This window comes from Vicia villosa, linkage group LG1, assembly GCF_029867415.1.
Source record: "Vicia villosa cultivar HV-30 ecotype Madison, WI linkage group LG1, Vvil1.0, whole genome shotgun sequence".
Taxonomy (NCBI): Eukaryota; Viridiplantae; Streptophyta; class Magnoliopsida; order Fabales; family Fabaceae; genus Vicia; species Vicia villosa.
The window spans coordinates 18,724,282-18,738,092 of record NC_081180.1 but is presented as its reverse complement, the minus strand read 5'-3'; the positions used below and the strand labels follow the sequence as shown (position 1 = coordinate 18,738,092).

At 30.8% G+C, this 13,811-nt stretch overlaps 2 protein-coding genes across 2 annotated transcripts; both read left to right on the top strand.

Annotated features, from left to right (window-relative positions):
- Window positions 1-2,945: 2,945 nt before the first annotated feature.
- Window positions 2,946-8,142, top strand: LOC131602049 (cation/H(+) antiporter 19). Its single transcript, XM_058874027.1, has 4 exons — window positions 2,946-3,058; window positions 5,278-5,515; window positions 5,617-6,618; window positions 6,819-8,142. Exons 2-4 carry the CDS (start codon window positions 5,324-5,326, stop codon window positions 8,061-8,063), a joined length of 2,439 nt encoding a protein of 812 aa, XP_058730010.1. The 5' UTR covers window positions 2,946-3,058; window positions 5,278-5,323; the 3' UTR covers window positions 8,064-8,142.
- Window positions 8,143-9,718: 1,576 nt separating this feature from the next.
- Window positions 9,719-11,957, top strand: LOC131602048 (protein FATTY ACID EXPORT 2, chloroplastic-like). The gene is made up of 3 exons (XM_058874015.1): window positions 9,719-10,202; window positions 10,738-10,872; window positions 11,656-11,957. The coding sequence occupies exons 1-3, from the start codon at window positions 9,803-9,805 to the stop codon at window positions 11,796-11,798; spliced, it is 678 nt and encodes a 225-aa protein (XP_058729998.1). The 5' UTR covers window positions 9,719-9,802; the 3' UTR covers window positions 11,799-11,957.
- The last annotated feature ends 1,854 nt before the right edge of the window (window positions 11,958-13,811 follow it).

Sequence of the window (13,811 nt, the reverse complement as noted above, 5' to 3'; positions counted from 1 at the left end):
AACGTGTTAAATATTAGACGAAGTTAAATACACATATAAGTCACGCTCATATATTATATTAGAATTCGAATTAGGTTTACCTCAAAATTTAAACCGACATGTAAGACAAAAATTGTCAATTTATTTTACAACGTGTAACCCTTAACCCATGAAGTGTAAGCTATGCAGCCTATGCTTATATAAAAATCCAAGGTTGTTGAATAAGCTGATCAGAGTCTATGATCAATAGTATGAATATGATAGTGCCCAAATATAATAAACAAAAAGCAAACACAGAAAAGACTAAAATTAGCTCATTATTTTTCAGAGTACAAGTAGTCTTACCCTCTTAGGAATGATATGCAACGTTGAATTAATTAATAAATCTCTTGGAATCACCTACAAATTTATCTAACCAACTGTACATGAGTTCATACAACCCTGTTCTATTATTAAAACGATAAGTACCATCAGTAGTCACCACTAGCCATGAACATCCACATATGACAAAAAAATAGGGTAGTTCCATAAATATTAACATTGAAGTTCCACCCAAATTCCTCACCATCTCCTAAGTTATGGTCATTGGTCACCTAGATCATCATCATTGGATTTGCAATGTTTAATTCAAGTTTTTCCCAAGTGCTAGACTGTTTTTGATGCTTACATGTTTGGTGCATGAAACAATGGTGCATAATCCAATTACAAGAAACAGGACCGTGAGATGTTTTACCTTAGATAAATATTGCATTTCCAATTATGGTGAGGGAAATGCAATAATTCTAGAGAGATACTATAAATTGAAGTAAAGAGAGAAATGATTTAAAGCATTAAAGACAATAACTAAAAAGGGCCATTTCATTCTATCATAAACAAAATTAATGTTCCTTATGTCTCACACTCTTTCCAATTTTTATTTGTCTCAAATTATTTGTCTATTTAAAATATCAATGTAATATTTATTATTTCTTTCCACTAACTTACCCTTATTTATTGTATTTTAATCCATTTAAGTACTCCACTACCTATTATTAATAGGGTTATTTTAATAAATAAGACTCATTTTATCATTGAAATTAACATAACTAATCATTTTCTTAAAAAGTGTAAAAATCTAAAAAGAACATCTATTGTGAGACGGATGGAGTAGCATGTCGATTATACCAAATGCCATACATAGTCTCAGTTATTGTCACTTTTAAAATTTGTCTCCTCCAGCCCTTTTTCCTAGTTTCCATGCTCAACCAATGATTTTCATGATGCCAAGCAGATGGTCTTCTCTGATAACCCATCCACTGCAGAATTCCAGTCCATATTTTTCTTGTTATGTGACAATCAAAATATAGGTGCTCCAAATTCTCCTGTTCTTAGTAGAAAGCACACATTAGATCAGTCACAATGCCAAATTTCTTAATTCTTTCATTAGTATTGATTCTCCCCATGAAGGACAGCCACAGATGAAAAAAAGCCCTTGGCCTTGCAAAGTTCTTGTAGATCATTTTCTTCCATGGCACATGCGGTTTCCCCCCTCTAAGGCTGCTATATATTTTGGCAGCTTTGTATACCCCAGATTGGAGTACCTCATTCCAATATTGTGTATGTACAATAGTGTTTCTGCAGTTAACCAAACTCTTAAGCTCTTAAGTAATTAAATATTAATTTGAAGTATATATGTATAATATTAAAAATTAAAAATATAAATTTAATTATAATATAAGAAATAAAATATTGTGAAATATGATAACTCGTTGTGTAATTTTTAACTGAAACAGTACAAATATTAATATAATTTTTATAATTTTTAATGATACGGTACAAACTGACTACATCAAGTCGATAGTAGTTTTTTTAGAGTCTGACTTAAAAAGCCCGAATGTTAATTTTAAAGCGCAAGCTCTATATAATTTTAACCTCCTTAAAACATTTCTTATTTTGTTAATTATAATTTTAAATTATTTATAATGTTAAACTTTAAATTTTACCCGATCTCAGTCTTTAAAGAGTAGCAGGTTACCTGGGTAATTTAATTATTATATATTAAAAAGTAAAATAAAGAATCTCATAATATTTATTATATAAAGTATATTACTTTATATATATATATATATTTAAATAATATATTGTTTTTAAAAGACAAGATAACATATGTTTAAATATAATATAACATATTTTAAATATAATATAAATTAAATATACAAATATCCAATATAGAACAAACTAATAGAATACAAAAAAGAATTAAAATAAAACATTAAATATTAATTTAAGTATATAAATATACAATATTAAAAATAAAAAAATTAATTATAATATAAAAGATAAAATATTGTGAAGTACGACATATCATTGTATAGTAGATAGTAGATTTTTCAGAATTGGATTAAAAAACCTTACAATATTTAAATTTAAATTTTAAAGAGAAAGTTCTATACCTTTTAGGTATTATTGTATTTTTAATTTTTATGAAGATTTTTTAATTTTGAATTATATAATAATTTAAATATTTAATTTTAAAACAATAATAATAATAATAATAAATTAAATTAATTTAAAAAACTAATTGAAATATTTTAAAAAAAGAATATAACACATTATTTATATTTACATAATAAAATAAATTATTGAACACTCAATTTTAATTCAATCAAATCTTATTTGTGACTATTTTATCTTATCCAAATCAATATATTTTATAAGATTTTAATTCTGTTTTTGGTAGAACTCAAATAACCAACTCATGTACACTGTATAGAATTAAAAAATAATAATATAGATTGAAAATAGATAAATACTCCTTGTAGTTATGGAAAGAAAATAAAATATATATGAAGCTGTCCCAATCAGAATAATCCACGGTGACAGAGATTTTAAGGTCGGTGGAAGGAATAAGCCGCAGCGTTTTGAATCTTAGCCTACATACAGACACGTCACGACAACAGTAATAATTCCCACACTCACACTCTTTCACTCTATTTATACTCCTTTCATTCCTAGTAACAATATTACTATCTTCTTGTGATAGCGATTTTGGACGCGTTTTCATCAATTTTCTTCCGCCCAAACTTGAGCATCACATAAGGTTAGTAACCATCTCAATTTTCATCTTACTTTCAATCTTTTATTTCATTCAAATTGATTCAATTCAACTATTCTATTCAAATTACTTTCTCAAATCATATCATTTCAAATTTTATTCATATAATTGATTCACTAAACGAATAATCACATGACGAATCGAGTATTTTTTTAGACTCAAGTTTGAATTTTTCTAGATTAGATTCAAAGATCGAATCAAATTTATTATAAAAATTTTAATCTGTATTTAAATTATTTAAATATTATGAAAATTTTAATCATGAAAAAGAAAAAAGTTTTTTCTTAAATTCGACTTGAATTTATCTAGACAAGATTCATAATAATTGATTCAGTTTAAATATCGAATCAATATCATTATGAAATTTTTAGTTCGTAATCAAATTGTTTAAATTTCTTAAATATCTTGATAGAGTTGTTTAAATTCAACTAATTTGCTTGAATCACATGATTTAAAAATTATTTTTTATAATAAATATTTTTTTATTAAAAAAACTTTTAATTATTAAATAAAAGTATAAATTGATTAAAGTAAAATTTATTCTAAATTAAATTATTTAAAAGATAAGCATGAATACAAAATACTATGTATAATCAACTGCCAATCTTGAATAAATTTATTAAGAAACCATACAATTATAGAATATGCATAAACTATTTCAATATTTTATAATCATTTGGTTTAGTGGTTAATTTAGTTTTAACTTTACTGCCTAGGTTTATAATCAATTCAAGTTGGTTTAGTGATTAATAATTTTGTTTTAACTTTATCTCCTAAATAATCTATATATAAAAATCTGTCGCTGTTTATAGTCAGAATCGTCTCATAAAACAAATGAGTCTTATATATTTCATTTAGCTAACAAACTAAATTCAGTTTTATGTTCATTGTATTTTTTCTTACTTTAATCGAAAATTAGAGTACTCTTTTAATTTTAATTAAAAAAGAAAAACAAAAATTGATGTTTTTTTTCAAAAATTAAAGTACCCTTTCGATTCTTCTTCTAACCAAAAGTTAAAACATTTACTTTCAATTCTTAATTAAAAAAAAAAAACGAATCAAAAATTGATTTTTTTAATTAAAATTAAAGTATTTTTTCATTTCTTATTTAAACCAAAAATCAAAGTACTTTTTCAATCCTTAATTAAAAATAAAAGCAAGTCAAAAATTGATATTTTTTCCCGAAAATTGAAGTACTCTTTCAATTCTTATTTTAACCAAAAATTAGAACATTCTTATAATTCTTATTGAAAAAAGAAAAGCTCGTTTGCTTGAAAGTGATAATATTTGGTTTTTCTTTAATACAAGTAAACAAAATTTTTGGAAATAAATTGAAAAAAGAAAAAACTATTCAAGGAAATTTTCTTTTCATTGTTTATTATAAACAAATTTTATCTTTTTAAATTTATTAAATAAATAATATATTTGATTTTTAAAATAAATTTTAAAATAATGTACCAATTAATATTAATTTTAAATAATGTTAATTAATTCATTTAGAGATAATATTACAATTAGTCTTTTTTACTCAAAAAAAATATATAGAGAGAGATTTATATGATGAGAAAAAGGGATATGCATTGAAAGTGTAAAAATATTTTACACCGTCAACCAATCACAATCATATATCTAATTAAAGCACAATTTTAATTTAAAAAAATTAATATGACATGGCAAATGTAAGTCTTTTGATTGGATATATGTGTAAAGTTTGTTTACAGTGTCAGTGCACTAACTTGAAACTCTTATATGATAAGTACTACATTTTTTTTGGGTAAGTTAATATGGTATTAAGTAACAATTAAAATAATTAAAATCTAATAAACGATAATTAAAATAAAATCATAAAATAATACAGCCAGCCTGGTTTCATCTGGCATCACCATTCATCATTTCTCTCCAATATGGTTAATCAGTTACAAACAATTAATTTAAAATTTCTAAATATAGTAAAAAAAAATTAAACTCAAAATATTTATTTCTTTTTGCTCGTATTGTAAATGAATCTTATTATGCTGTAATGTAACATTTAATTTATTTTATTTAATTTAATTTATTGTTTCAGTCTTACATATATATCTGTATGCCACCTATGTAAAATGTAACAACTAACTACTTAGTTTGTGTGATCCTTTATGTACCAACCCCATTGTCACTTTTAAACTATCAATTGATCTTCAATTGATCATCATTAATTCTTGCAGGACCGTCACGAATTTAGTTGATTGTGTCAGATTTTAATCCGACAAAATGGCAACGTCCAATGTGACATGTCCTGCACCTATGAAGGCAACGTCTAATGGCGCGTTCCAACATGAAAATCCACTTGATTACGCAGTTCCTCTTATCATCCTTCAGATATGTGTGGTTGTTACATTCACTAGGTTTATTGCTTTCCTTTGTAAACCCCTCAAACAACCTCGAGTCATCGCAGAAATCATCGTAAGTTATTGCATTCGTACATTGATAATTTGACCGATTGATTAATATTTGAATGTAGCAAATATAACTTACTAACTGTTTGTGAAAATGTTTGAATGCAGGGAGGAATATTACTCGGCCCGTCTGCGATTGGACGGAGCCAGAAATTTCTAGACACAGTTTTTCCAAAGAGAAGCTTAACAGTCCTAGACACACTAGCAAACATTGGTCTTTTGTTCTTCTTGTTCCTAGTTGGTCTTGAACTCGACATGCGTTCGATCAAGAAAACAGGTCACAAAGCCTTAGCAATTGCGCTATGTGGAATCACGGTTCCGTTCGTGCTTGGCATTGGAACATCCTTTGTTCTTAGAGCCACAATCTCCAAAGGTGCAGAGGCTGTCCCGTTTCTTGTCTTCATGGGCGTTGCTCTCTCGATTACTGCATTTCCTGTTCTCGCTCGAATCCTAGCTGAGCTCAAACTCCTGACTACTGATGTCGGTCGTATAGCAATGTCAGCTGCTGCTGTCAATGATGTTGCAGCATGGATACTTCTTGCTCTTGCCATATCATTATCAGGCGACGACACGTCCCCGTTGATTTCTCTTTGGGTTATGCTCACCGGTGCAGCCTTTATTCTCTTTGCTGTTTTCGCTATAAGACCGTTGCTAGCATACATGGCGAAGCGTTCCCCCGAGGGTGAACCTGTCAAGGAGCTTTACATTTGTATCACACTGACATTGGTTTTGGCTTGTAGTTTTGTTACTGATACTATTGGAATTCATGCACTATTCGGTGCTTTTGTTGTTGGTATTATTATGCCGAAAGACGGTCCTTTCGCCGGTGTTTTGATCGAGAAAATCGAAGATCTTGTGTCTGGAATTTTCTTGCCACTTTATTTTGTTTCTAGTGGTTTGAAAACAGACGTGGCAACTATTAAAGGAGGGGTTTCTTGGGCACTATTAGCACTTGTTATATTCAATGCTTGCTTTGGAAAAATCGTTGGCACAGTTGTGGTATCATTATTATGCAAGGTGCCTTTTAGAGAATCACTTGCACTTGGATTTCTTATGAACACCAAAGGATTGGTAGAGCTCATTGTTCTCAACATCGGAAAGGATCGCAAGGTACTTATCAATCTATCTATCTTTCATAATTAAGATATCTCATAAGTTGTTTTCTTAAAGTTTTAGTCTGATATGTGTCTGAAACGTGCTTATACAAGTAGATAAGACCAGATACGTCAATTCAACGTTGATGTGTGCAATGTAATTGTTATCGAATATTTTGTTTGATTACTATACATTTGAGTTTCAATCTTATGCAGGTACTAAATGACCAAGCATTTGCAATTTGTGTTCTTATGGCTTTATTCACAACCTTCATCACCACTCCAATTGTTATGGCAGTGTATAAACCAGCTAGAAGAGGTGCACCTTACAAGCACAAAACAATTCAACGCAAAGATCGCGATTCAGAGCTCAGAGTGCTGGCGTGTTTCCACAGCACGCGCAACATCCCTACATTGATCAACCTCGTAGAATCCTCCAGAGGAACGCGAAAGCGCGGAAGACTTTGTATCTACGCAATGCACTTGATGGAACTCTCGGAGAGATCTTCAGCTATTTCCATGGTTCACAAGGCCCGTAACGATGGCATACCGTTTTGGAATAGAACAGAGAATGATAAAGATCAAATGGTCATCGCTTTCCAAACCTACGAAAAATTGAGCAGTGTCAATGTCCGTCCCATGACAGCAATCTCAGCTCTCAACAACATTCACGAAGATATTTGCACTAGTGCACATCAAAAACGCGTTGCGATAATAATCCTCCCATTCCATAAACACCAACGCGTCGACGGAACAATGGAATCATTAGGACATTCATTCCATGTAATCAACCAGCTTGTGCTGAGTCACGCGCCGTGTTCCGTTGGAATTCTAGTCGATCGTGGTCTTGGAGGAACAAGCCAGGTTCAAGCTAGCGATGTTTCTTTTAACGTTGTCGTAGTATTCTTCGGAGGACCAGACGATAACGAAGCGCTTGCTTACGGTTTGAGAATAGCCGAACATCCTGGCATTGTACTAACTGTTGTTAAATTTATGTCTCCACCCGGAACAACATTATCATTCGGCGCAAAGTTAGTCGGTGTTGCATCGGATAAAAGCAGAACAATAGTAATCGACGATAGCGAAGGTAGTAACCATGGTGGTAACAAAAACCAAGATGAACAATACTGGACCGAGTTTTTAAATGCAAAAAGCAGCAATGAGGAATCAATTAAGTATGAAGAAAAGCTGGTTGAAAGCAAAAGTGATATTGAGACAGCATTGAAGGAATTAAGCAGAAGCAATTTGATATTGGTTGGTAGAATGCCACCAGTTGCACCTTTGGTTAGTACAAGTGATTGTCCTGAGCTTGGTCCAATTGGAAGCTATTTGAGTTCTTCTAGTTTCTCCAATTCTGCATCAGTATTGGTTATTCAACAGTATAATCCTTCAACTGATATGCATCCTTTGGTTATGGAGGAATTTGATTGTCCTGAAGTGCCTGACACGCCTAGGAATTAGTTTATGATTAATGTGCATGTTGTTATCAAATTATGGGATATAAATAAGCAAATAATTAAATTTGTAGTTGATAATGTAACTTGTGTATCCCATAGAATAAAGATGAAATGTGACTTTGGTAGTTTTGTCCATATTATTTGTAATTGTTTTTCTATTGGAAGCAATTTAAATTGTTCAATTTATTAGCCCTCTCCTTATTATTCTGTAAAGTAGAACACAAACCATTAAAATTTATAGCATCTGCTACACTTGGAAAAATAATGGACATTAAAAAAAAAATGATAGTATAACAAGTTCCTACATAACCAAATAATTTACTCAACTTCAATCTCTGACTATTTACCGTCTATTTACCGTCGGACTTATTGAGAAAACAATAATATACTTACGAAATTATTGGTCATTGAAACTAAATGATGCATTACGAGCATATAAGATTATGTACAAGACTCATTGGATTGTCTCTCTTTCAGAAAAGCTTGTCATCTTCTGGACAAATTATAACACACAACTTTTTGAGTGTGAAGAATTTTAAATTTGGATCTAAAGGTAGCCAATATAAAAAGAAAGTTGTAGTTGAATGAAAAGAAATGAGGTTGAACACCTAGAGTTTTCTAGAAAATAAAAATAAACGGTTAAATTGTGTCACGATCAGACAATTTTGAAAAGATAGTTTTAATTGTTTAACTAAATATGATTTGAAGAACAATAATCAAAATTTATATAGTTTCGATGATAGCAATATAATTAAGCAACTCTTGTAGGATTTTGAGATAGTATATGCCCATATCCCTTCACTTGTAGTTTCTAACAAAAACATTAAGTTATATACAATGGAAATTATCACGAACCTTCAAAGTCTTCAAAACATCTTCACACGGCTTTACCTTTTCCTTCATTCCTGCCTTGAGTTACGTGAAAATTCAACAATATAATGGGGTGAGATAATAATCTCGATGGATTCTCTTATCTTATGGGTCTACTAATTTCTAAAGGGATGTCAAACGATATCGTAACTTAAGCATGTCAACTTTATAATATTACACAATAAAATGAGGCTTAAGTATTTGAGGGGCTTTTTCGTCTCGTGTGGAAGCATAAGAACTTGAGTTCACATAACTCAATGAATCACTATTCGGGAATACAATCACAGAGTAACTTTCCTCAGGTGATCCCATGTCTAGGACTATGGACATGGGTCACACAGTAACTTTATTTTATTTTTTTAAAATTAAATTTGCAGCGGTTTTGAATCGCCACCATTTAAAAAATAAATAAATTTTAAGTGTTGTCGCCACACGGGGGTGGCGACTTGGTCTCTATTTTAGGTGTAGTCGCCACCTAGAATGACGACAATGTGTAAATTGAATGAAAAAAATATCATTTCTGTAAATTTTTTTAAAACAGTGGTTAGTTACGTAATTTTTTTGAAAATAGAGGTTATTCTAAACAATTTCCTAAATTTGATATCGACAAAAAAATGTTATTTTTATGAAAAAGTTCAATTTTGATTATGAAAATTGAATTTTATGAATTAAGGGTATTATAGTCAAATTAATGGTTAAGTGGGTGGGGGTTCAGCTGTCGGGTGCAGATAGATCTTCCAGAATATATCGCGGGCCTTGGGCTTACCATATTTGGACTCTGGTCTCTTTACAAAAGACAAACGACTGGCCCATAACACCAAAACCGCGGCGCCAAAAGATTTCCAGAAGTTTCCAAAACTAGAACGTTCGTCAATGGCGGTTTCCGGCCTTTCGACTTCCACACTCCCCTCCTTCTATCTCCGCTCTACAACCATTCACCGATCCAAAACTTCCACTGTCCCCCGCTCCTTCCTCTCCCATCCTCCTCCTTTCCCTAACTTCACTCTCTCCAATCCACACTCTCAAATCGCCGTTGTCTCTTCCGATTCCAAGACCACTTCGTTTGACCTAAGTGCCCCAGATTTGGATAATAGCAGCGGAGGCGGAAATATTAAAAGTAACGGAGACGATTTTGGCGGTGGAGGAGGCGGTGGTGAAGGAGGAGGCGGAGACGATAGTAGCAAAGGAGAGGAAGGATCGAGCGGAGATAAAAGGAAGATGGGTTTGTCAATGTCTCAGAAATTGACTCTAGGTTATGCTATACTCGTCGGAGGTATATATCTCTGAAATGCTAACCCTAGATTATAATCCCTTACAAACTTTCTTTGATTTGGTTTGTATATTCTTTCAATTGGATTTTATTTAAGTGAATGAATTTTTTCGTGAACAAACTGTTTGATTCATTTCAATTTATTTAGTTAATTATATAACTTGAAATTCACATTTGTAGTTTTGCAAATTTATTACCACACATTTGTAAATTTTCAAATTGTTGTGATAAGTGGTGGAATGAAATGGAATCCATACCACTCCATTTTACTCTGTACCATCTGATTTTTAATGATCCAAACAATGAAATACCATTCCATCACGTGCTGCTCTCCATCTGATTCCATCAATCCAATCAAAACCTAAGGCTTTGTTGCATTTTTGGTTTTTGTTTTTATTGCATTTTTTCTGTTTTAGATTAGTGGTTTTTACTAGTTTAATTTTACATCTCTTTTCTTTTACGGATTTATACTAGTTTAATTTTACTAGCTTTTCTGTGTTATGACATCTATATAATGATATTTTATCGGTTTTGACAGCGGGTGGTGTAATGGGCTTTCTGAAGAGTGGCAGCCAGAAGTCACTTTTGGCTGGGGGTTTCTCTTCTGCTCTGCTGTTTTATGTTTTCACCGAGCTACCCGGAAGACCTGTTCTTGCATCATCTGTGGGTCTTGGTGAGTAACTTCTGAACAAGATATCCTCATTATTGATTAAAATCTCTCAGACTTAACCGGTTTCATAGTAAGTAAATTAGGTCTAAGAAAAACATCATAACAGTTTGAAATCCTCATTATTGATTAAAATCTCTCAGAAGAAGCTACTTTACTATTAGTAGATATATGATGCACTTTCTCTCTAATTTATTGGTTAAAACCTGTATGAACAAGGATGAATTAGTACTTTTGGTAAAAATCTTGTGGCATGCATTTCTTAAGGCTGAAACATTGCCATGGCCAAATCCTGGAGTTCTTTTGGATATGAATTGTTATGCATTATTTGGTTATTCCTGAACTCTATACTTCATATTAAGAGTTAATAACTACTAGTAGTTTCTTATTCATATTTTAAGGTTTTATAGAACCTACATAAGTCCAAAATCGAATTAAGTTGCAAGTTGTTCATATAGTTATGGATGAGATGCTGATGATGATGATGACGACACCATTCCATTGTTACACAATTATGATTAGAAATTGTAGTTTCTCACATGAGTTTCTTTGCTTTGAAGTTTGTGGCAATTCCAAATCCCATTTTATAACACAGATGGCTTTAGCACTGAAATCTATTGTGGAGTTTCTCAAACTCGGTTCCGGAATTCTATTTTAATATAATATGCAACAAACTCTAATGAGTTTTCCGTGTTTAGTTAGTTTACTCTCCTGCAAGTTTGATAATATTGTGATCAAATACAATTGATATTTACAGTTTGATGACATTGTTTCCTTCTCTTAATATAGGTATATCTGCTGCGCTTCTTACGGCGATGGGTTCTCGTTTCAAGAAATCAGGGAAGGTCTTTCCAGCAGGTGTTGTGTCCCTTGTGTCACTCATAATGACTGGTGGTTACTTGCATGGAATTATGCGTAGTAGTTCGCACTAGAATGTAAATAAAATGAAAACAGTGAGATATCCTGTAAACTGCGCTGAATATGACTCCCTCTTTGTTGTGAATCTTGTGGTTTGTACTGTAGATCTGAGGTTTATGTTTGTCATACAGATAAACATTTGTTGTGAAATAAAAGTGATGAATGTGAACCTTCGTTTGGCTGGCTGTTCAACACGCATTGCTCTTTTTTTGTTCCTGGTTGTGTTTGAAGCTATAGAGTTGTGCTTTTAGAATTGTTATGTGAATGCAGAAACCCATCGAAATTTTACTTTTACAACGTTAGTTTTTTTTAATTATCAATTTTATAAGTTTTATCCTGTTTGTAACTTTTGAATTTAATCTGATTTTTAATATAAGAAAATTTTATTTTTTTATTTATTAGATAAGTAATATATCTGGCTTAAATGTATTTATTATTAAATACTTTTGAAAATTAAGTTTTTTTTATATTAAAGGCTAGAGGGAGTATATATGTATAAAATTTAAGAGGAAGTATATATGTATAATGATATTGTATGTGTTTTTTTTTTTTTTGATCAAATGATATTGTATGTGTTGAAATATATGAATATTTATTTGTATAGTATAAAATACGTGTTAAATGGATATTTAAAAAAATAGAGTTAAGTTACACATCACAATATCAACTCTTAATTAAATTGTTATCGCAATCAATACATAAACTTGCATCGTGGGGTGGTTTTTAACCATTTTTTTTTTTTGTTGTTGCTAGAAATCACCCTCAAAACCGTTTTTTTTTTTTTAAATTTAAGTAGTTATCCATATTGATTTGCTTTTTGTTTTGTTTGTTTTTAAGTTTTTATTGTCTTGTGCGGTGTTTGTTGGTTTTCCGTCTTAGTATGATGTTTGTTGGTTTCTCGTCTTAGTATGATGTTTGTTGGTTTTTTCGTCTTAGTATGGTGTTTGTTGGTTCAGATTGACATATTCACTTTAAATCATTGCAAATCTGAGGAAGACTTGGGCGTCAATGTTGCAAATTCAGAAGTATGAATATTCTGGTGACTTTTATTTTGTCATATTTGTAGGCACTTTTATGTTGCTGTATGCTATTAACCTAGGTGTTGTAAGATTGTTTTAGCGATCTTGAATTTGTAATGATCGATGTATTTTTCAATTTGAATGACTCTTTTTTAGTAAAAAAAAATTGAATTATGTTTGGAAGTAAAAAAAAACGTAAATTCTTATTGAATATGTATCATATCCTATATGATATAATCACGTAATTATGAGAATGTATCATATCATATATATCATATATGATATAATCACGTAATTATGAGAATGTTAGGTCGTTGGTTGTAAGTAACACGTAGTACTGAAATACAATGTCAAAAGAGTAAGAGTTCTTGCGCCGCTTTTTGATTGTAATGAAAACTAAGAGTTTCCACATTTTCATAAAAGAGTGTGAGTGTGGGTAAAAGAGTTAGTTCATAAGAGTATAATTTGTCTTGAAAGTTGGAATATGTAAATTCATGCGCTTGTAGGTACTGCAATTGATCATTTGAATGATCGTGATTATTTTAATGATAATTCTAATGTTCGATAAAATTATGATGATTGATATTTTTTCAGTTGTCTCGTGTGATGTTATTAATCTTGAAGTTATCTTCAGTCTCATCAGGAAGAAGATTCAAGGTTTGAGTGAAGTGCTAAAGTCAAAGATAATGTAGAAAGGAATTTGAAGCTCCAAAATTGTAAAAGAGAGGAAGTGTAAAAATTCGTCTAGTCGATTTTGCACTTAGCAAAAAGTTTGAGTGACCAGAGTATTGTAAAAGTGTTTGAGTAACTTATAAGTTATTAAGATAATTCTCACACACTCACCAAATATTTTTTAAGGACCATCTCATTTTGATAAAATCACTATTTTTTTCCAAATAACTAGTAGGTTACTAGACCAATTAATTACTTATGATTGAAAATTATACTGAATAATCGATTATCAATTATATATAGTTGATTATCTCATTTGTAACACCTCATAATCGA

What these genes read in the sequence shown, in the direction of transcription:
- LOC131602048 (XM_058874015.1), top strand. Translation starts at nt 9,803, where the DNA reads ATGGCGGTTTCCGGCCTTTCGACTTCCACACTCCCCTCCTTCTATCTC. An exon ending in TTATGCTATACTCGTCGGAG is followed by an intron (nt 10,203 to 10,737) that starts GTATATATCTCT and finishes CGGTTTTGACAG; the next exon opens with CGGGTGGTGTAATGGGCTTT. An exon ending in TGCATCATCTGTGGGTCTTG is followed by an intron (nt 10,873 to 11,655) that starts GTGAGTAACTTC and finishes CTCTTAATATAG; the next exon opens with GTATATCTGCTGCGCTTCTT.
- LOC131602049 (XM_058874027.1), top strand. Translation starts at nt 5,324, where the DNA reads ATGGCAACGTCCAATGTGACATGTCCTGCACCTATGAAGGCAACGTCT. An exon ending in GAGTCATCGCAGAAATCATC is followed by an intron (nt 5,516 to 5,616) that starts GTAAGTTATTGC and finishes GTTTGAATGCAG; the next exon opens with GGAGGAATATTACTCGGCCC. An exon ending in ACATCGGAAAGGATCGCAAG is followed by an intron (nt 6,619 to 6,818) that starts GTACTTATCAAT and finishes AATCTTATGCAG; the next exon opens with GTACTAAATGACCAAGCATT.